Genomic DNA, 22,026 nt, shown 5'->3' on the forward strand with positions numbered 1-22,026 from the left:
CAGGTATATAGATGGCCTCACATTTGAACTCTAAAAAAATTGGTATATAGTTCATGTTTCACTCAATGACTGCAAGATTCCTAGGTCCTGTACTGCAATACAAGTCCAACACAACACACCTCCACCACCATTCTTGACAGTTAGTATGAGGAGTTTGTGTTCATATGACATGTTTATTTTTTGCCTAAAGTGGAGCAGTTTATTATGGCCAAACATCTCCACTTAGATCTCATCTGTCTAGAGGACATTGTTCCAAGAACCTTGTGGTTGTTCTGAGGCAGCTTTGCAAACCTAAGCCATCCTGAAGTGTTTATTTTTACAAAGAAGAGGGCTCAAATTGTTTCTATTTGTATTGTCATAAACATTACCATTTATCATGCTGGTGCCTAATGAGTCTAAGATGTAGCGTTTTTTTTTAAATTTTTTTAGGCACTGCATGGTCTGACCTTCGGGCACATTTGTTAGGACTTCCACTCCTGGGAAGATTGGCAACAGTCTTAAATGTTTACTTTTTTTCTCAATTTATGTTTCACAAAACTGCTTCTGCATTTTGACTTGGATTTGGTAAATTACATGGCATAATATATCTTCATCTGAACTACTGGTCATATTTACCTAATTTTAATTCCCACTAATGCTGGAAATGATTTTAATGTTCTGATATGTAAACCCTAGGATTGAATGAGTGTGTACATTTTTTTTCATGATTGTATACAGGAAGTAAATTAAAATCAAAGGATTTGTATTTGTATCCATTTAGTGCAACATTTACAAAGCATTACCACATTTTCCTTTGTTTCCAGTAAGCAGCACAGCCTGGTCATCAACCAGATTTTAGTCTATAAACAATAAATGAGCAGCAACAGCCTAATGGGGTAGGCTCCCTGCTCCTTTCCACTTATTGCTTGTCAGCTCATAAGGAAGCAGAACACCTTGTTGGCCCAAGCAGTGTGCCTTCTACTCCCAGTGCAGGTGCTCAGGTGATGTCGTTTAAGGGATGTGAAGTAAATCAAACTCCAATATTTTTCTAGCTGTGTTTAAAATGTACATATATATATATATATATATATATACACACACATATGCATATCTAAACTCATTAGGGTTTCAAAATATATGTCTGTGGTTTAGGTTTAAATAATGATGTTATAACAGAATGACCATCATCTTTTTACTCCAAGGCCTAATTCTTACTCCACTAGAAAGATACAGCAATACTACCCTTTCGTCACCAAATAGTTAGGTTGTGGTCTAACTATTACACAACTATCTAACTAAACACAATAGTGTTTAGTTAGATAGTGGTCTAACTATCTAACTAAACACAATAGGTGTCTTAAACAGACCACCAGTGTCCCAACTTCATGCTTCAGGTGGACACTAAATATAAAAAGTTCCCCATTCCAATCTCCTACCCACCATGCTTTCTACACCGGAATATCAAATATGACCTGAGAGGTCATCGGTCTATGTGTGCCTCTGCAATCAGTTTCTGCAGGGGTTCACCAAGTCCCTTTACTCTGGCTTTATTCTGCATTGCTCTGTGTTGAGTCAAAATCTTTCATGCAAAATCTGCATATTTATTTTAAAGCCATTACAATATAGATGTTCATGGGTGTCCAAGTGAGAACCTGCCATGATATATGTCCCCAGTAGTGAAAAAGTTAAGGGGTTTGCAACAGTAACATGAAAAATTGAGAGGTACCTACAATCCTAAAATAAATCACTATGCACAAGCTCTAAAGCAATGTCTTGGATGCTCCAACAACAAACTGGTCTAATCAGGAGAGGTGGTCTTGCATTGTACAAAACAAGATTGAATTGAATTGAATAACTTATGAGTCTGTATGGAGGATTAGTTTGTAATACTTAATATACTGGTTGCAGTTGTTTCCTGGTAAATGAATGACATAATTTTCCTAAATCTAACACCAAGGTTTAATGACATGGGTGATCTGGCAGACTAAAGTGTGGGTTCTTAGTGAAGGCATCTTAGGTAGTGCTCGGAGAAGGATGGCTACAATAGTACCTGCATTATGGACCAAGGAGATAATCACACAGAAGTGCTAGAACATGGGGACAAACTTTCCCCATAATTAGACTGAATCTATACAACAAGTTGTCATATAATGGTTTCTCAGCGAACATAAATGTGTTCATATTAAAACTACATACAACAGAGAGAGAACTTGGGCTGGTATACAGTTCAAATTTCCATTGTCCACTCTGCAGATGAAAAATACATAATGCAAAGACAAAGGACTTTTTATGGAAACTGTTCGATCTTTTTGTGAGTGCAATAAAGCATGTGCTTTGGATAACAGAAGACAACCTGTAATAGATTTACACAGTTATGGTACACATCCAGACATGATAGGTGTGCAATTACTTTGACCTAGACCTGGGACTGGAGAGAAGAAGAAAAAAACTCAAAATTTAATCAGAGCCAATGAAATGACCTTGAGATATTTTCCATCTCTGAAATATGGGATTTAAGATTGTTTTCTGTCACAGTGCAGAAAGCCTTGATAAACTACACTCCTCTAGCCGATGATCAAACACTACACTGGTCCCAAAACAGCCTCTATTCAATATGAAATCCCGACAATTCCTCATCAGCTAACAGCAGCAGCATGACTAACCTATTTAAGATGTTGGAAAAAAGAAGTAAGATATTTAATGTATTTGTAGTTTCAAATAGAAAAAAATGTTTATAATAAACTAAAGTTATAATCAATACAGGAAATACTTTATCATAAAATTAAACAGAATAGAAAAAACTTTTTTTTTCTAGTTGTCCACCAAGGAAGCTGTCTGGTATGCACACCTTTTCCAGGCACAAATTACATTTCTGCAATATTTCCATATGTTCGTGCCTCCTGAAACATTCACCCACTCCTTATATTCATACCTGAAGATCGAGACACTTAGAGCTACAAAGAAGACAAAGTATATGAGTATATTGACAATCACTTCTGTTCTCCTCTTCCTATTTCAACAATCGATGCAAGCAACCTCCTCTAAGGCCGCTTTGAAAATTCCACCAAGTGTCCAGGGACATTTGTTGTCCATACATGAGGTACTTGATCTGACATTTTATTTTGCTTTGATCGAGGGATTATTTTGTGTGTAATAAATTGCAGATTCCTCTTAAGGGACCTAACAAGGCAGGTTAGAATATTTGTCCCAAGTGCTCCTGTTACACTAAAAAGGTCTACCAAGGTCACTATTCTCCATCTGCCTTCTATTGATATGAACACAGTGAGTGCTCCTCGACTGTGGCACCAAGGGCACGTGGTAACACACAATCATTGTGATCATTTTCTACCCAACACTGTCTGCAAAGTTCTGTTGTTGACATGACTTCACAGAGCCAGTAAGTGTTTGTAGATTAACACTCAAGAGCATTTCCCCTGTTAGGGAACTGGCCACAGACACATGAATCAACAAGAAAGCACTTCGCAAATGACTGCCAAAACAGAGTGGAAGTAAATACTTACAATCAATGTGAGGTGACATAACTCTTTAGCTGTGTCTCCCAGTGTCCTGCTTGTGGCACAACATAATTAAGTACATTGTTAAGTTGAAAAAAGGAAAGTTCAAACATTAGGGAAATAAACATATCCGAGATGAAAACTCTATAGTCAGGTAATCCAAAGGAAGGCAAAAAAACTCTTTGCTTCAACAGGGGAAAAAATTCCTTTTTGATCCCATGGGGCAATTGGATGAACAGTCCCTGTTGTCTATACTTCACAACCCAGGTAAATTCTGTGATTCTTGAAAAGCATCCAACTTTTAAATAAAGCAATCTTTTAAACTTGCTACGTCCTGAGGAAGACAGACTGACCTAACAGATTATTAAGTGTTTGTGGTAAATATTTCAAACAGTTTAAAAAAAAATCAGCATAAACATTAGGTTATGTCATCCAGCATGTAGCATGTTTTCTGTAATTAGTGCATTATTTCCAGGGGCTGATTTACTGTACTGTTTGAAAAGAGTTTAGGGAGAAAAATTGCATATATACAACAGAATGACTGGACTGGAAAATGTATATGCTGCAGTTTACTGCGTTTATGTTTAAATGCGGAAAAATGCCGCAAGGAGCGTTAACGCTCAAATACAGGCCTCGTGGAGATGCCCTTGTGTAGATTAACCACTCTGTAATGCATGGTAATTTCAAACATGGGCTTTTAAAGCCTCAAGGTAAACACTGAGTAAACAGTCTGTGTAGACCCAGTCTTAGTGTACGGAAGATGCCTTGTGATGTTTAAGTTATTACACAAATGAACGTAATAAATATTAACCTTCATAAAATATTTAAATAAAATTTCCCATAAAACATAACTCCTTCCCTTTAGTAAAAGAAGATAAAATATATTTAAGGAAGTATATATTTTAACAACAGGATAGGATACCACCTGTAAAATAGGCATTTCTGCTGGTGGTCAGCCTTTATTCATTCTGTGTTAAAACAGTATAAAAAAGCAAAGCTGGTAATTCGTATGGAGCTGTGCTGTTACTTTGAACTCTGATTTTTTTTTTTTAGAACCCAAGTCCTCTGGAAGTTAAAGAGAAACTAGTGCTTGGTTGCTGTTATGATCATTACTAAATCAAGAAGTAGCTTCAAGTTCAAAAGACACAACTGAATGTCAGAGCCAATATTAATAGTTGCTCCTCCCAATGGGCCTTACATGGTAAAGCACAGCTGTGGTTGTTGAAATTAACTCACAGCACAAAAAAACACTAAAAAAAAAGAGTGACCAATGAGTCTGTTCACTGTACAAATATGCTACAGATGGGATGACATTGATAATAATGCACATCCAAATGAAAAAAAAAGAGAAAAATAGTTGATAACATCTAATCAGTTGGTGCTAAGGAAAATACAACACAAACTAAAAAAAAAAAGTTCTATAAATATGTTGGGTTTATACAAACATGCAACTTAAATAAATTAAATGTCTACAGTATACCCTAATATGCTGGTATGATTCTATAAATGGAGAGAAGAAAAACCCTATCTTAATATATATTATATGTTTTAAACTGAAGGAATATAAGTTTGTAAAGAATATAATAAAGCCAATATTCTAGTAAATTTTTACATTGTTACAAAAAAACTTCAGCCAAAACATTTTTTTTGTATTTTGGCTATATTGTAAAAAAGTTAGAATTCTATCAAATTTGTATTGCTACTTGCTTCTTTTTAAAAAATATAACCTCACTTCATGTCTCAGTAACCAAACAGAATGAAAATGTTCTCACACAAACTTCCATAATTCTAGGTAGTAGGTGATAGACGTTGTGATAGTCTAACAACTTTTTTGACTCTAAATGGGAAGTTTCTATTTTAAAGTACAGGTAGTCCCCGAGTTAAGGACATCCAACATACGGACGTCTCCTAGATACAAATGTCGCATGACTTGCAGAAGAAGTCTTTTGCTGTTCTGCAACCTCTTGTATCACTTTAATGACCGAGACAAGCAGAGCTTGCTCCAAAAGTTAAATGCCTAGGACTATTTTTTTTTTGCTGTTTTTTTGCTTTGTTTGTGAGGTGAGGGTTTAATACAGTAACACCACGCTGCCTAATATGTTGAGACAAACATCTGTCCTAACTGCATTTAATAAAATAATGTACCTGTCCTGACTTACATACACTTGCATACAAATTCAACTTAACAAACTTACAGTCCCTATCTCATATGTAACCTTGGGACTACCTGTAATCAGCTTACACATACATAAAGGTAAATGTGTATTCATATTTAAAATATTCATATTTATAATTCATTATAAATTGACAAAATGCAGGCATATTGGCTCATTACATAAGGCACTGTGAATAAAGTAGATAAATTGCCAACCCCAACAAAAACAAAAAATGAAATAGGTAATTTTACCTGGTAGTAAATGTTTAAAATTGACTTGCAATTTGTACACGTGAATAGGCTTTTTGAAAGTGTGGCTTCCAAATATTTTGTTACTTTAATGCAACTAAGACCTCTTCTTTCAGTATCATTTTAGATAAGGTTTAAGGTCCCTTTTGATAACTACAAGTAATAATTTCTGCTCAAAGAAATGTGCTGTTCAGAAGAATAATTCCTTCAATTATACATCATTGGCAGAAACGTCATTCGATTGATGGGATAACTGGGTATCAGTACAGGTGTATGGAAATTACTCCACTCTACAGGATGGATATGAAAGCAGCAGTGAAACTTTTCTTCAGTTTCTACTGCAATTTTCTCTAGTACAGAATAGGTACATGTTTTATATCAAGAGATCATGGAAAGCTGGCAGTTGTCTTCCTTTTCCCACTTTCACATTTACCATATGCCTCCTCACAGCATAAAAGATATTTTATTTAGGTAAATCTGATGTGATTTTGACTTCCAACTTAATTTATTAGATCCTTGTCAATTTGCGTATTTAGCATAGTGCCATACGTGGAAAGATAATGACAACAAAGCAAACATTTATATGGGTAAGACTGTTTTGATATTATTAAATACTGTAAGGAATGCAGCACTAACGCAAACTGTGTTATGACTCTGTATTGCATAACATTTCTAACTGGTAAGGTGGCATGCTTTTGTAAAATGGTAACCCTTGGTAACATTCACAAATTCTAAGAATGTGCTTCAACTTTATTTATTAAAGGTAATTTTAAGATTAATTATTACATTTTTGAGTCAGACATCATTAACTGTACTACTTTAAAACTAAAAGTTATAGAAAGCCATGAAATGGCTTTTTAATGTTTACCTTGTTTACTTTTTATGACAAAACGGCTATAGTATGATCATGGTAGCTTTACCACTAGAAGTGCAATCACTATGAAACACTGTACTCTTAATCTACACATATGTTTTAACTACACCTATTGTTTGCAAAGGTATGCTATGTGTTTTAACACTTTCAATTTTTTCTGGGTTTGTTCAATAGTGCCACATGTAAGATACTACATATGCATAATATATTAATTTTAAACAAAAGTATGCACACACTTTATGCATTAATAAAAAGATTATGATTCAACAACAATATGATGTTCTGAGTAGTAGAAGTCACAAACCACTCAAATTTACCCTATCTCAGGTATTTCATGGATATATAACTGATAAGTCATAAGAACCCAACAAATAGGGTCATTTCTTCAAAATTACATAGGGTTAAGTTATACTACAGTGCTAAATTTAAATATGAATGAGATATGACACATGAGAAAACATCAAGTTTTGAATGCTCCAACATTCATCTCTCCATGGCATTGAGCAAAGGTGTCTCTCCACAGAACCTACAAACATCAATTAACAAATACGCAACACTTATTTGTATGTATTGTATTCCCACATACAGGATTTGATTTTAATCATACTGCAAAAATATGCAGACTGCTCCTTTGTGAGGTTAATGAAAAGATTAAGAATAGTCTTACACCTTTGTTGGTTCAAGGATAGAGAGAGCCACAAAGGAAATAAATACCCGGAAGGATTATAGTTACTCTGTTTGCAAGTCAGATCTTGTTATCTTATAAAACCCAAAGGAAAGGATAGGAGAAGGCTGTATATTATATGAGCATAATAAAGTTTAAAGCAGTGCACATTGTTTCAATATGTAAATAATAACTGGATGCACTGTTGGTTTATCACACATCTCCTTGATTGCAGAATCTTCCATATCACTATCTGTCAAAAGACAAGCAACTCTGCTGGCATGCCTTTAGAAACATATAATTCTCTAATGCAGGAAAAGAAAAATGCTATTGTCTGTACATGTGGTCAAGCTACTGTGAGGACTGTTTTTAGTTGTTATCTTCAGGGAACATAAATATAAAATGAACTATAAGCATTAACTAGACCTACTTCAAGTGAAGGGGGAAAAAAAGTGGAAGGAATTAGACTACGTATGACAGATAAAAGGGAATGGTGGATCTGACATTTGGTTTATTGAAAAGAAAAAAAATTATTACAATTTTTTCCTTTTTCCTGGTTTACCATTTGCCCAAGAACACAGAGACCATGAATACTTTGAAGGATCCAATCTTCGAAAGGAGTTAATTATATTGAAGTAGAAAAAAAAGCAGTTATAGCATGTAAGAAGTTCACCGGAACATCTTATAGACATTTCTCATTTGACAGCTTTTATTTAAAGAAGCCTAATCATATATTGTGTTCTGTGCATTTTAATTTTTGATAGTTAGGTTTTAACAAATGGATTTGCAAATAAACTAGTAAAAAGATTGCTGCATGGAACCACAGGAGACCGATATCATTCTGTAGGAGATCTAAAATCCAATTATTTTATCACGTTAGTCATTGATCAAAAAACTATAAGGGTAAGAAAAGATTTCCTGACAAATACTGGCCAATGGATATGCATACTGTATGTACGTGAGGATCCTTGAGTGTCAGATTATTCTCAAATGGTTAAGATTAGATGGATGGAAAAACAATACATTTAGGCCACAACCACATGCATATTTCAATTTTAAAATGTAATTTTGTTAAAACAAGATTTGTAATACTTGGAGGCATGTAAATTCAGTTTTATATTCTGTAAGCATTTATGTAAGTTTTAAAAAAATTACATAATGTCACAGAACTAAACTTGTTTACAATAAGACTAATATTCCACAGTGTGTGTGTATATTACTTTTACCATGGGGTAAGACAATAAAACGAATGTTACCCAGAACACTGAGCAGCTATCATCTGGCTGAAACAGAGTTGTGCTTCAGGCCATCCTACAGTACAAAGAAATTGTTTGTGTAATTGTACAGAATAGGATGTTACATTCATAAATGTAGACTGTGTGACTGCTGTGTAAATTTGTATCTGACAACAAAATGACTAGAAATAAAATGAAGATTTAAAACTCATATATAAAATAATTAGAAAAGGTAATTAAATAACGTATTTCATAACCCTTTAGTTTATGCGTTGGTATAATTGGTTGTGGGACAATAGGTGCTGATCACATTCAGACATATAGTCTTGATTTCAAAACAAGGAATATAAATGATAAAAGGTTTAAATAAGTGATGTGGGAAAAAGTTAAGCATTTATTCCCAGGCCTGGCCGCTGCCTAGACCCATAATTGGTGCTAGACCCAAGACACTATGTACCTGTGCAGGTCCTTACTGTGCGGCCTGCAGATTCTCACGCCGCACAGTAAGGACATCATTACATTACTAAAGACTGAAGCTGTGGGTGGGCACAGGAACGCCAAGGTACTAAAAGTAAACTGACATTTTCTGGAGTTTACTTTTGGTAAAATAGATCATTAAATACATTTTCTAACATTGTTTAAGGTACTACTTACTAACCAATAACATGATATTAACTAGGTCTTTCCTATCTCAAAGAAAATTTAAACTTTTTGAGTAACAGTTTTGGCATGTTAAAATTCTTTATCGTGTGCACAAGTAGTATATCACTATTGGGTTTAACTGACAATACATACCAAGCTCCTTATTTATTGTACAGTACCAAAGTATAATGGAGATGTGGCAATGGTGGTATATCACAGTGACTGTAAATAGAGCAATAACGTGCCTACCCTCATCATTCAATAGATCAAAAATCAACAAAGAGAGATTTAAGCAGGGTTTTTCGACACAAACGATGTATTCAACATACATTAACAACATTTTGTTAATGTATGTTGAATACATCGTTTGTGCCGAAAAACCCTGCTTAAATCTCTGTCTTTGTTGTTTTTTGACCCAGTACCAAAGTATATTCAAACTATCCCAGCATCCAACAGGTAGAACACATGTTTACACACTATAATACCACAGCTGTCAGCAGATACTGCACTATAATAAAAATAACTATCTAGGAAATGCCTCAAAAGCTACAAACCTTTAAACTTGGATAAAAAGGCTTACCACATGAGCTGGAACCTGTTCCATTTTCGCAGCTGGGGTCCCTGGGCGCGGGTAAAACTGATTAATGAAGAGGCTAGGGAATCGGTATTCTTCAACTAGCTTTACCGTCTCCTTAAAATCTTCATCCGTCTCTCCAGGAAAGCCACAGATTATGTCCGTAGCAATTGTAATTCCGGGCACTCTACAAGACAGATGGAAAAAAAACATGTTAAACTGTAGTCTAGGGATTTCACATTCTACCAAGTATTTTACAACTAATTTCCCAGAGGCCAATGATTAATATTACTTTAACCTCTTCCCTACCAGAGAGATGAAAAAGACTCTTTACTATAAACTTTACCACCAGAAAATTCAATAGAACAACTAAAAACCACTTAAAATTTGTATCAATGTAAACAATACACAGCTGTTTAAAAGCACAGAATGAAATCGAGAAAAAGTGGGATATTCTAGATCATAAGGAGGATACAACTAATTTGGGTCAAATTGTTAGTGGTCAGTAACAGGTGGAATTCAGTACCACATTGTTGGAGTCCTATAAATAAATTAATACACCCATCTTTAATGTCAGTTGAAAGATCAGTGAAGGAAAGAATCATGCTCCAAGTGGCAGAGTGATTAGGAAGAAATATCTTATTTTTTAACATTACTATACATTGCAGTCTAATCTTTAAACAATCTTTTCAGAATAAACAATGTAATGTTGCAAAGAATATTGTACGACTGGTAATGTAACAGTTGTAAGTTTAAGAGTTCGCTTGACAGAATGCACATATTCACCTGGCATTGGAACATGCATGCCCCAAGAATGAACAGCATGTTATCAGACCATGACATATTTAGGTTTATAATTCATTCTCACTGACTGAACATATACGGGGGCAGGACCCAGAGAAGCCACTCTGTACAGGCAGTGCAGCCAAGTAAGATTTTCTATCTTTGCTCTTTGTCGTGTTTGGAATTAACAGTGCTAAATTTTTGGTCTTACATTTAAATTTAAATTTTAAACTAAGGTTTTTAACTTATTTCCATGTATTGTTCCAATGGCTAATGCAAATGGGTCCATATGATCAACAGGTGCAAATCCACCATAATAAAAAAAAACAAAAAAAACAAATAAGTTTACCCTAAATATATTATATAGAATATTTTCAATATTGCCATAAAGAAATGCCAGGAAAAATTGAATGACTATGAAGTTTTTGAAAAAACGCTTGAGTATTAAAGAAGAAATCAAGCAGCCTTGAGAAAGGCAAAGGGCAATCAGGTACAAACCATTTGCTCAAATGGTAGCTGTAAATATTGTAATTACACAAAGAATCAGTAGCGTCACTGACATTTGTTAGTGGCTGCTCTTTGCAACATGATTGTTGCTCCTTTTCATTATAAACGTTTTAGAAAACAAAAGGGCTTGATCCTGCGTGTTAAATAATACAGATGATAGATGAGGTAGAATTTCTGCAACCTAAGTATTTGTAAAAAGAATATTTTCTTTGCAAAACAGATAGAGGAGATGAAACCTAACTTAAAATTTAACTAGTTACTAGGGGCAACCAACATAAAAATATGTTTTATACAGAAGGCCTGCTGTTCTACAATCAATTTAGTTTGCTGATGATAGCAATCTTCATTGCTTTTTAGAATAAAATGTTCTTTTTGATGATATTAACACAACAAATCAATACATTTTAACTTTTTCATATATTATAAGCCTTTAGATTTCCTATGCTAGCATTAAGTGTTATTTTATTGTTTATTAAGAGAAGCAAACATCAAAATGGCAATTAATTTCATTTTGATAATTTTTAAGGTTGATATGTACAGATTACATACGTTTTCCAAAACTTGTATACAATTTTTACCAATTATCAAACAGCCATTTATCAAAGAGTAGTTTCATATCATTTGAAAATAAAAATGAAATGTTAATAGGAAACCCAAGCATCGATATTGTATGCATTACCTGCTCTTTTATAACATTAGGAGGGAAAGCAATTTTGAAGTTTAACTTTTTTTTACTTCAGCAACAAAACCATTAAAATATGTTTATTGTCAATTGTTTATTTCAGAGCATATGAATGGCAAGTTTCCTGCTCTCTATGTTCCTGTTAAGAAGACTCATTTTCTCCATTAGTCTTGATCACTTGATACAATTTTGAGTTTTTGCTTTACTTTGGAAAGATTTTCACCCACCTCTTGTGCCTTTTTTTAAAAAAAATTCCAGCCCTATGAACAGAAAAACAAAAATTCTAAAATATTTCTTACAACCAGGTCTATGCACACAATGTAAATGCAGCCCTAAAGTAATCTATTGAAGTTATTTGTGCTACCCAGTATCTTGCTGTAACCTCAAGATAAGTTTCAGTGCATTTTCTGCCATGTGACACTGCTAGTGCACTCATGGCTGGAGTAAGAGTTTTTTTTTTTTTTGCAGGTAAGTCAAACATATATTTTCTGAGCCAAAAGTTGTCCTCTCACTCTCTTTTACAAGCTGGGTGAACTAGGATTTGTCTAGTGCACTTATTATTACACAGCATTTTATGTACAAGTGATATTTTGTTACTACACTTGTCACTATAATGTTATTTATCAAAATGACTGAATGCTTTTCCGGAATGTGGCAGACATACGGCCTTTGGATACAATGTCGCCCACTAGTCTTTCATTTACATTTTATGCATACTCCACTTACCCCTCTGTTGATAACTGTGGCTACCATGAAATATGATTAGTGTTCCTAAACACAAATCAGTGATGTCTGCATTGTGCTGACATCACTGTTCCTCTGAAAAAATGCTAGGGAACAAACTTTACTCATTCAAAACCTACAAAGTAAGGGAATTGTTTTGTACTTCACAGTTCATATATGATATATGGAACTAAATTTCCTCCAACCTACCCCTGAAAATTTCACAGTTAAGAATCATTTATTAATTCCAAAGTCTGGAGGACTGTTGATTCCCTGGTCTTGCCCATGCAAAGAGTTACGTTTTAGGCTACATGCAGACTGGGAGTGAGGTTGCAGAGTGGTTACCACTTCCTCTTGCCATTAAACTACCTCCACAGGGGGAACGCTAAAATTAGCATCTACTCGTGGCAGTCCAATAGAAAATTAATGGTTCAGTAGAACTGCCACCCACTATCAAATGTGCAAGAGCTGGTCCTTTAGAAACCAGAACTGCAAGGTGAATTCCTGAGTGTTTGGCAGGCAGCTAACCATGTAGGATTGCTTGATCTTGCTACAGGTCTGCACCTGCCCTCAAATACTAGTGACTAATCCTTGACCATCTGCTTAAAGCGTACCTAAACTCAGAATTTTCACTTTAAATGAAAGGGTAGACAGCCCTTTTATGTAAGGTAAAAATTGTTTTTTTTTAAAAAAGTGCAGCACCGCCCCCTAATTTCCAAACGTCTAGGCAATCAAGAATGAATGGGAGCGCAAAACCTCCCGGGACACATGAAGTAGGCTCTTGGGTGCTCCTTTGGGCATGCGCAAAAGGAGCCATTTCGTCCAAATAAAAAAATTTGCTGCTCTCACGCACGCGCAGTTGGCAAATTTTTTTTCAGCCTGCGTCACCTGATCTCGCGCCTGGGTCGGGTAACGTAGTATGAAGAACCCAGAAGAAGAGAGGAAGATGGCGGCACCTGGAGCGCCCGCTCTGTGACTTTTTCCGGGATGACCCGGGACCAGCTGCAGGACACCCCCGGGATTAAAGGTAAGTGTATTTTTTTTCGGCAGTTTTTAGTTTAGATCCTCTTTAAAACAATGAGCACTACAAAAACAAAATTAAGCACCCACAAGAAGAGGTATAATAATTACCTTTCCAGTGAGCAACAGATTTTGCAAGTGTTGCATTAGCTTAACAATCCTCAGCATCTAAAAACCTTTCAGATGGTCTGGTGTGCTCTATGGTTTCTCCCTATATGACTAAGGACATGGAGCTCAACTGAAGACCAAGCATTTAGCACTGCAGGAAGTAAATCAGAAGCGAAGAGTCTTTTTTATGACACAACTTTTAACTATTTTTTGGTGAATAGACTACATAGTCCCCTTAACAGAAAATCAAGCCTAAAATTCAATTTTCTTTTGTATTTTGTCCATATTGTTATGGTAGTAGCAAGGATTATCTCTGTTACGAATAGATATTTAAGTATTAACTTCGTGTTTTTTTGTGTATGGAAAAAAAAATACAATTTACAGTTTAAACTTTTTTTCTTGGTTATATTACACTGGGAAACAATTTTGAACAATTTTTTTGAAGACTTCAATTTTTAAGTTTATTTACACTAAACGAGGTATGCTGATTCTCAAAGTGCAGTTAGTTCTCTACCGCTTTTTATTAATGCGATTACTGTAGCGTGGATTTGTATAGGCTATTCATTCACACGCAAGACAGTGTGGTCAAAGGTTGTGCGCTGCTCTACGTAGTGAATAAGCAAAATTTATTTTTCTACCTACACACTTATTTCTTTTCTTTCAGATCATGTCTGGCTGTGCTGTTTTCTGTGAGTGCCTAAACAATCCTGATTCATTTTGTTATATCTGTCGCAGTTTCACCAAGGGCAAACATCAGCACATTTGTAGAGCAAGTCTATCTGGCATATTTCTAAGTTAAACTTGGTGATCAAGATAAGTCTTGGTGTGCAAACAGTGTGTCCAAGGGTTTATGGATGTGGACAAAGGGAACACGTGATAAGATGCCATCTGGTATACCTATGGTTTGGCGAGAGCCAGGAGATCATTTCAGTGACTGTTACTTTTGTATAGTGAAAACTTCAGGATATACCAAGAAAAATAAATGTAACAGAGTATCCTAGTCTACCAACGTCCAGTGGCTCATTCAGATGAATTCCCAGTGGCGGTTTTCGTTACACTACCCTCTCTTGAGGAACATTAATATGGTGATGTAGGTGACAACAATGATGAAGAGTTTGAAATTGAAGAGGACTCTGTTTGTAAGGGATTTGATTGGCATGAGTTGAGTGATTTGGCACGTGATTTGGGACTATTGAAGAAGGGTTTAGAACTCCTAGCATCAAGACTGCATGAGAAAAACTTACTTGAAAAAGAAACAAAGGTATCATACTTTCAAACCATTTCTGCAGGACTTTAGAACTTACAGTGGCTTTGTGTATTGCCATAACATACCTGGTTTAATGGAGGAATTGGGAATTCTAATCTTTAACTCAACTGAATGGCGACCATTCATCGATAGCTCAAAACGGAGCTTAAAGTGTGTCCTCCTTCACAATGGCAAAATATTAGAATGCTTGGGTATTATTCAAAGCCATTGTCAAGGACTTTCTTAGAAACACACGAGCAAATAATTACACAGAAATTGTCCAGAAACTTTTGGAGAGCTAGAAAATACTTGGTTGCAATATTGAAAGATTGATATTTTCTGCATAGCAATCTTTCTTTCTAACTTCCCGGAAAAACTTGGTGCAGTCAGTGATGAGCGAGGTGAACAATTCCACCAAAATTTGAAGGTCACGGAAGACAGTATCAGGGTAGATGGGATGTACATATGATGGCTATTGTTGGAGCTTTCAGTGAGATTGTCCTAACACTGAACACTCCAGGAAAAGCTTTAAGGGTAAACTTTTACCTTAACCTCTTACCTGAATAATTTTCAAATGTTTTACTGTAAAAAAAAAATGTCATAAAGTAACAATAAATCCTTTGTATGAACAAAAGAAATAAAAATAAATAAAAATAAACAGTACATTCAAGGTATTTCATTATTTTTTAATTGTATGTAAAAACAGGTAATTTCTGCATTCACCAAAAATTATGTGTTATTTATTCCAACGACATGGAACATTTGAAAGTTCCATGAAATAGGTGGGTTAACTGTTCACTTTGCAGTTACACTGAATCTGGAGCACATACTTCAGCATTAGATTTAAAACAAGGTATCTGAAAAACTGGAGAAAATTTTAACAGAAAACAAAAGCACTGCTGAAACTTGGAAGGTAAACAATTTCCATTTCATGCAGATTAGAATTTGCTAGTGTTTTGGTACAAACTTATCTATACGATAGAAAGTAGAAGGGGAAAAAAAAAAGGTTAAGCATAATAATTATCACGCTAGTTTGACTCTATTTGATCTGTGATCACACATGAAGTTCCTAGCACTTTTGTGTGGATGACTATGCATTTAAATATTTTGATCATGTGCTGCGCTGCCCGGAATTGGGAGCAGGGGTATTGACCACCATACACTCGTTATATGCACACCTCCTAAGGAAATGTGTTGAGGTTGAGCACAAAAGGTTCTTTTGGACTCATTGGAGGACTATAATTTATAGCATAGGATGGACAACTTTTTAAGGATCATTATAATAATGAATACTTTTATTATGAATGGAATAAACTATATTATTTTAAAGCAGCAGTCGCCAACCGGTGGTCCGCAAGAAAATTTTGGGAGTCCGCAGCTCTGGCCGGTGCACCCACGAGCGGGGTCAGGAGAAGGACCACGCTGTGGGGACGCACCCGCCAAAGCCGCTGATCAAGTCCCCTGTGCAGTTCCTAGGCTCAGGGCGGGCTGTATCCCTGGACACAACCCGCCCACTCTTCCATCACAGGCTTCGATCAGCGATGGGAGAGTGGGTGGGGTTATGCCATAATGACATCACTATGGGGGAGGTTTCTCCCCCTTTGAGTGACACCCGGCTCCCCACGCATGCGTGGTCAGTAGTCGGTAATTTTAGTGGTCCATGGAACCTAAAGGGTTGGCGACCACTGTTTTAAAACACCGAAAATATATCATTTGACTATTGAAAGTCCCATTTTCTCTTCTTTATTTTGGTATTTTAGACACTACTTAGAAAATTCAATATTTAATGTCGAAATTCTACAAACAAAAGCACCTTAATGCCAATTGTCACAGCCAACTCTTAAGCAGTGCTCATTGGACCTAACCAAAGAGATTATATTTTAACCTATAATGGATATGTGAAAGAGAGACAACAGGCTAGCCAATGCTTCACTGTTTATTCACAGATATACCGTATTTTTCGGACTATAAGACGCACTTTTTCTTCCCCAAAACTGGGGGGGAAAAGTGGGTGCGTCTTATACACCGAATACATGTTAAATATACCGGTAATTAAAAAAAATCATACTCACCCGATACCGCGATCCTGTGGGCTTCTTCTTCTCCTCGCTCTCCTCCCGGCTGCAGCGCGTGTCTCCTCCTCCTCTGAGCGAGGAGAAGCCGACACGCATACCCCCGCGATCCCATAAGCAGGCTGATCCAGCCTGCTTATGGGATTATATTTAACATGTATTCGGTGTATAAGACGCACCCACTTTTCCCCCCCAGTTTTGGGGAAGAAAAAGTGCGTCTTATAGTCCGAAAAATACGGTAAGTTTATTTTTTTTCTAAAGAGCAAATATATTCATAAATTAGCACATTATAATTGTTTCCAATAATGAATTAATGATGATATAGGTATAGCCAGCGAGCACAGAACATGAGGAATAGTGCAACCAGTTGAGAAGGTTGATGAAGAGACACCACACTGCTCTACATTGTACAAGTTGTTGAGAGCTGGTAAGCTATAAGACCGAGTAGTCAAATAGGTAAGTTGGTAAGTGAGAAGATTCTTTAAAAAACTTGAAGGTATTTGTACTTTCAGACCAAGATCTAACAGTCTTTGTGTAAGTATTATATATATAAATAAGTATTATATATAAAAACAATGCATAATGCAAATGCATAATTGATATGACTTATCTTTGAGGTGTACTTTAAATATAGGCCTGAAAGTTAGTATTTACTACTAATTGATGGTGAGTAATTGACAAATCAGTGTTTAAAAAAAATCTCTATCTCTTACTGCCAATAAACAGCAGAAAACTGCTGCAAAGTAAAAAAAGGACTTTCCAGCCAACCTTAAAAAAAATGGAAGCTATATTTTTTTTTTTGCTCAGTTATATACTTGTATTTTTATATTGTACATATTTTTTTTGAAAATCCTAATACACTGGTAGGTATATAGATCTCAGATAGGTGGTGGATGTATTGCAAAATACAAAGCTGGAGTTACTTCTATGTTTTAGTATGTTTAAAAGCTCCTGGTCATATTCAACCAATTTACATGAAATATTTGCTTGCTGGCTGTATGACCGTAGGTTATAACTTTTATTAGTTTTGAAGAAGAACTGTTGATAGCTGCATCATTCAGTAATAGAAATGGCAGTTGGGATGTCTACATGCAATGTGAAATTTGGCATAGTTTAGCTCACTCCATGTAGCTGTAATTACAGCACACATTTTCTTTGCTAAACAGTTTTAACAAAACTCACATCCAATGAAGCAGCTAAATGAAGAGGCACTAGGAGGTAAAATGTAATTCATTAACACCTTCCACAGTTTTTCCAGTCCCCTGGCATTACTTGTAAAATGACAATATACTTGGCACTCATGAGCACACATTTTTACTATTTCATACAGCTTCCTCACCACTAATAAACATATACTTGTAATCTGGTAAAGACAAGTGCATTAGCACTACCTGTGAGAAGAATAATGACATGAACACGCTATCTTCTTTTAGGATTCCTAATATTTAACTTTAGTTAATGTTCCACAGAATGTTCACAGCTAAACTAGGTACCTACACTAAAAGAGTTATGTGCATTTTATTTAACATTAATATTCCTGTAAAATGGAACCTGCTCATGAAGGCTTTACCAACATATCACTGTAGATTTCAAAATTGTTTTTGCATTTAATTACTTTCAATATATTACGGTTAAATGCAATTAAAATGTGGTTTTAATGCTCAATTCCAAGAATAAGAATGATTCATTTTGTCTATCAATTATGTAACAATTTGACTTTGGTCCTGTTTAAATTGTTTTATTTGCAAATTGAATGTCAAAAACTGCAGTTGGGGGACAGGCCCAGAGGAAAATTTAGGCAGGAAGCTAAAAAACCTACCTGTATGTTTTTGGAATGTGGGAAGAAACCAGAGTACCCGGATGAAAACCCACGCAAACGCAGGGAGAACCAGCAAACTTTTTGCATATAAGTGTCCTGGCTGAAATTCAAACCTAAGACCTAGCGCATCAAAGGCCAGCGTGCTAACCTCTGAGTCATGTGTTACACACACACACATTTATATACACACAACACAATAGACATTAATATATTCTGAATCATACATGTAATTAGTTAATATAAATATAAATTGCACAATAAGCATGAATAGCCTTCTGTTAAGAAAATTCATTTAGTATAGAAAAATGTCACAACCCAACTTAATAGGCCAACAATTAAAAAACACAGGCCTTTTTAAGCATTCTCACATTTAGACATTTGGAAAGAACATTAAATACATTTATCCTTATAAAACTCAATTTTATTTATATCAAACTTCTGTTACAACACACAAATAAATCATTTAAACATATACCCCATAATAGATTTTGGTTCAAAAATATAAATCTCAGAATATTGATTATTATAGATTAGATTATTTCCAAACTGCATAGTAGTATATTCTTAAAAATTTGTGAACAGCTTGTTTTACCAAACATATGCTAGCAATTTCTGGGGTTACAGAACAAAAAACAGGTACTACTTAAAAACCAACAACTGTCGAGACTAATAATTCCTATTATCCTTTCAATATCCTTTATCTGGTTGTACTCTTTATTCAGCTCGATGGTTGAACCTCTGCTCCTCCCTCTTCTAATGCACAAAACTATATATGGCAGACTGGAAACTTGCTATCATTACTAATATTATCACTTGTGCACAGAAACCAACTTGCAAAGTTCACAGCACATAAGCTCACAGGATACTGATATGCAAGCAAGTAAGTGTGAGTGATGAAGTTGAGGAAAACCTTAATGACAACATTAGAACTCTCACATGCAACACAGCCTATGGATAAACTATGCTGCATTTGGCCTGTATAGCTGGTTCATGGACTCCAACAAATTTACACTGGACGTGGGTCTATGCTTTACCACAATATAAATGAATGCAGAAGCATACAAACAACCACAGCTTGTAGTCACAACTGTGTGGTTTAGGGTAAAGCCTAAAAAAACCCCAAGAAATATTTTTTTTTTTCCTGTTTGTAATAGTATAGTGGGAATGAATTTTCTGGAGTTTAATGGAACCATATGCAAATCACATAAATGTAACCAATCTGTACTGCAACACATCAAATCTGCATATAATGATTTTTTCAGTGTATAAACATGCAAAAATAATCAAATCCTTTTAATCTTTTTCAGGTCAAATACACAGTGTCTATAAATATTTGGATATTGACACTGTTTTTATAATTTTGGTTCTATACCTCATCCTAACGGAACTGAAATGAAACAATTGAAATGCAGTTAAAATGCAAACATTTAGAGTTGTTTTTAGACAAAATCCCCTCACATTTCAGGGGCTCAACTGTAATTGGATACATTAATAATCTTAATGATTTCATGAAATTCCCTTGCGGGTAATAAATGCCAGAAGTCTTAAACCTATGGACATCGTCAGACGCTGGGTTTCCTCTTTCTTAATGCTTTGCAAGGCCTTTATTGTAGAGGCTTCAAAATGCTGTTTGTTTGTGGGCAATCTGTGTGAAGTTTGATCTTCAGCAAGAGAAATGTGTGCTCAACTGGGTTGAGATCAGGTGAATGACTTGGTCATTGTAAAATTGCCCTGCTTTATTAAGCTCCTGAGTTGTTGGAACTGTATGTTTTGAGTCATTGTTCATCTGTATGGTGTAGTGCAGCCCAATCAACTTCATTTGGCTACATGTAAGCAGGCAGAATATCACTGTACACCTCTACTGACCAGCAGTCATGTATGCCCACACCGTCACATTGGGCCTGATTTAATAACGTTCTCCAAGGCTGGAAAGGATACATTTTAATCAGTGAATCAGTGAAGCTGGGTGATCCAGCAAACCTGGAATGGATTTCTTCAAAGTAATTTGCTATTTGCTAGCAAATGTTTTGAATTCTATCGCAAATCCATTCCAGATTTGCTGGATCATCCAGCTTAACTGATAAAATTGTATCCTCTCCAGCCTCGGAGAGCTTTAACAAATCCGGCCTATTGGTCAACTGTCCAATTACTTTTAAAAAGTGGGTTGTATTTATTAAAGAGCTGTAAATTCTAAACCCTTCCTCCAATTTGTATGTGAATACCCTCAAATTAAAGCTGAGAGTCTACACTTTATCTCCATATTTATTATATAATGGTATTTTGAATGTTTCAGAAAACAGGTAAAACAACTAAACCTGTGTGTGTGTCCAAATATCTATGGACCCAATTGTAAGTAATTACATTAACATAGATATGCCTGCTTTTTAAACCTGTCCCGTTGTTGATCCCATGAGTTGCACTTTCATTTTTTTCTATGATATAGGGATGGGTTTCATGAAAAAGAAACATACAGGAACAATGCATGTGCAACTAGAATGATTTTACTATACAGATTCCAATTCAGACAGACATCTTCTGCAGACTTTAATTAAGCATTTACATATTCCCATCATTATTTCACTGCTAAAAGAAGAGTGACTTAAGACAAAATGTTCAGCATCCTTAACTTCATTTCTATTCACCCTCTAATAAATGCCATCTGGTGTGTACTTTAGGGATATAATACCCGTCAAAAATCCTCCCGTATTATTAGAACCGGCACAAAGTTGATCTGAAATGCATATTTGAACAGATGTGTCTAAATTACATCTTCAACAACCAACATGAATAAATTCAGAACAAGCGTGCATCGATTTAAAATGTAGGGAGAAGTTTAAAAATGTATCTGACGTGAATGGCACCTTCAACAATAGTGTCATCACCACAAAGGTAAAATATGTTGCATTTGTATTGTTAGGATAGAAATATTTCCTGGGTTCAAAGGGCTTGCAGACACCCTCGCATTTGTTTTATGAATATAGGTAAAAACATGTAATAGGACACATTAGGATAAAGATTTATTTTAAACAAATACTCACTGAAATAAAATCTCAGTTGCTCAGTTTGCTTTGTGTTGACCACAACAATAAACATACTATAGAGTAAACAATAGAGTTATTAATTATTTACTAAATACATTTTATAAAGATTTCAGTACCCTACAGTTTTCTGACCTGCTA

At 35.3% G+C, this 22,026-nt stretch overlaps 1 protein-coding gene across 1 annotated transcript in view; it reads right to left on the reverse strand.

Moving 5' to 3' along the window:
- The window catches only part of CDKAL1 (CDKAL1 threonylcarbamoyladenosine tRNA methylthiotransferase), a gene marked incomplete in the record, with an annotated part of 329,662 nt that overhangs the window by 112,976 nt on the left and 194,660 nt on the right, over positions 1–22,026 (reverse strand). The window contains 1 exon segment of the mRNA XM_072411623.1: positions 9,894–10,074. Within this exon segment, the coding sequence (XP_072267724.1) occupies positions 9,894–10,074 (181 nt within the window).

This window comes from Pyxicephalus adspersus, chromosome 5 (assembly GCF_032062135.1).
Source record: "Pyxicephalus adspersus chromosome 5, UCB_Pads_2.0, whole genome shotgun sequence".
NCBI classification, from domain to species: Eukaryota; Metazoa; Chordata; class Amphibia; order Anura; family Pyxicephalidae; genus Pyxicephalus; species Pyxicephalus adspersus.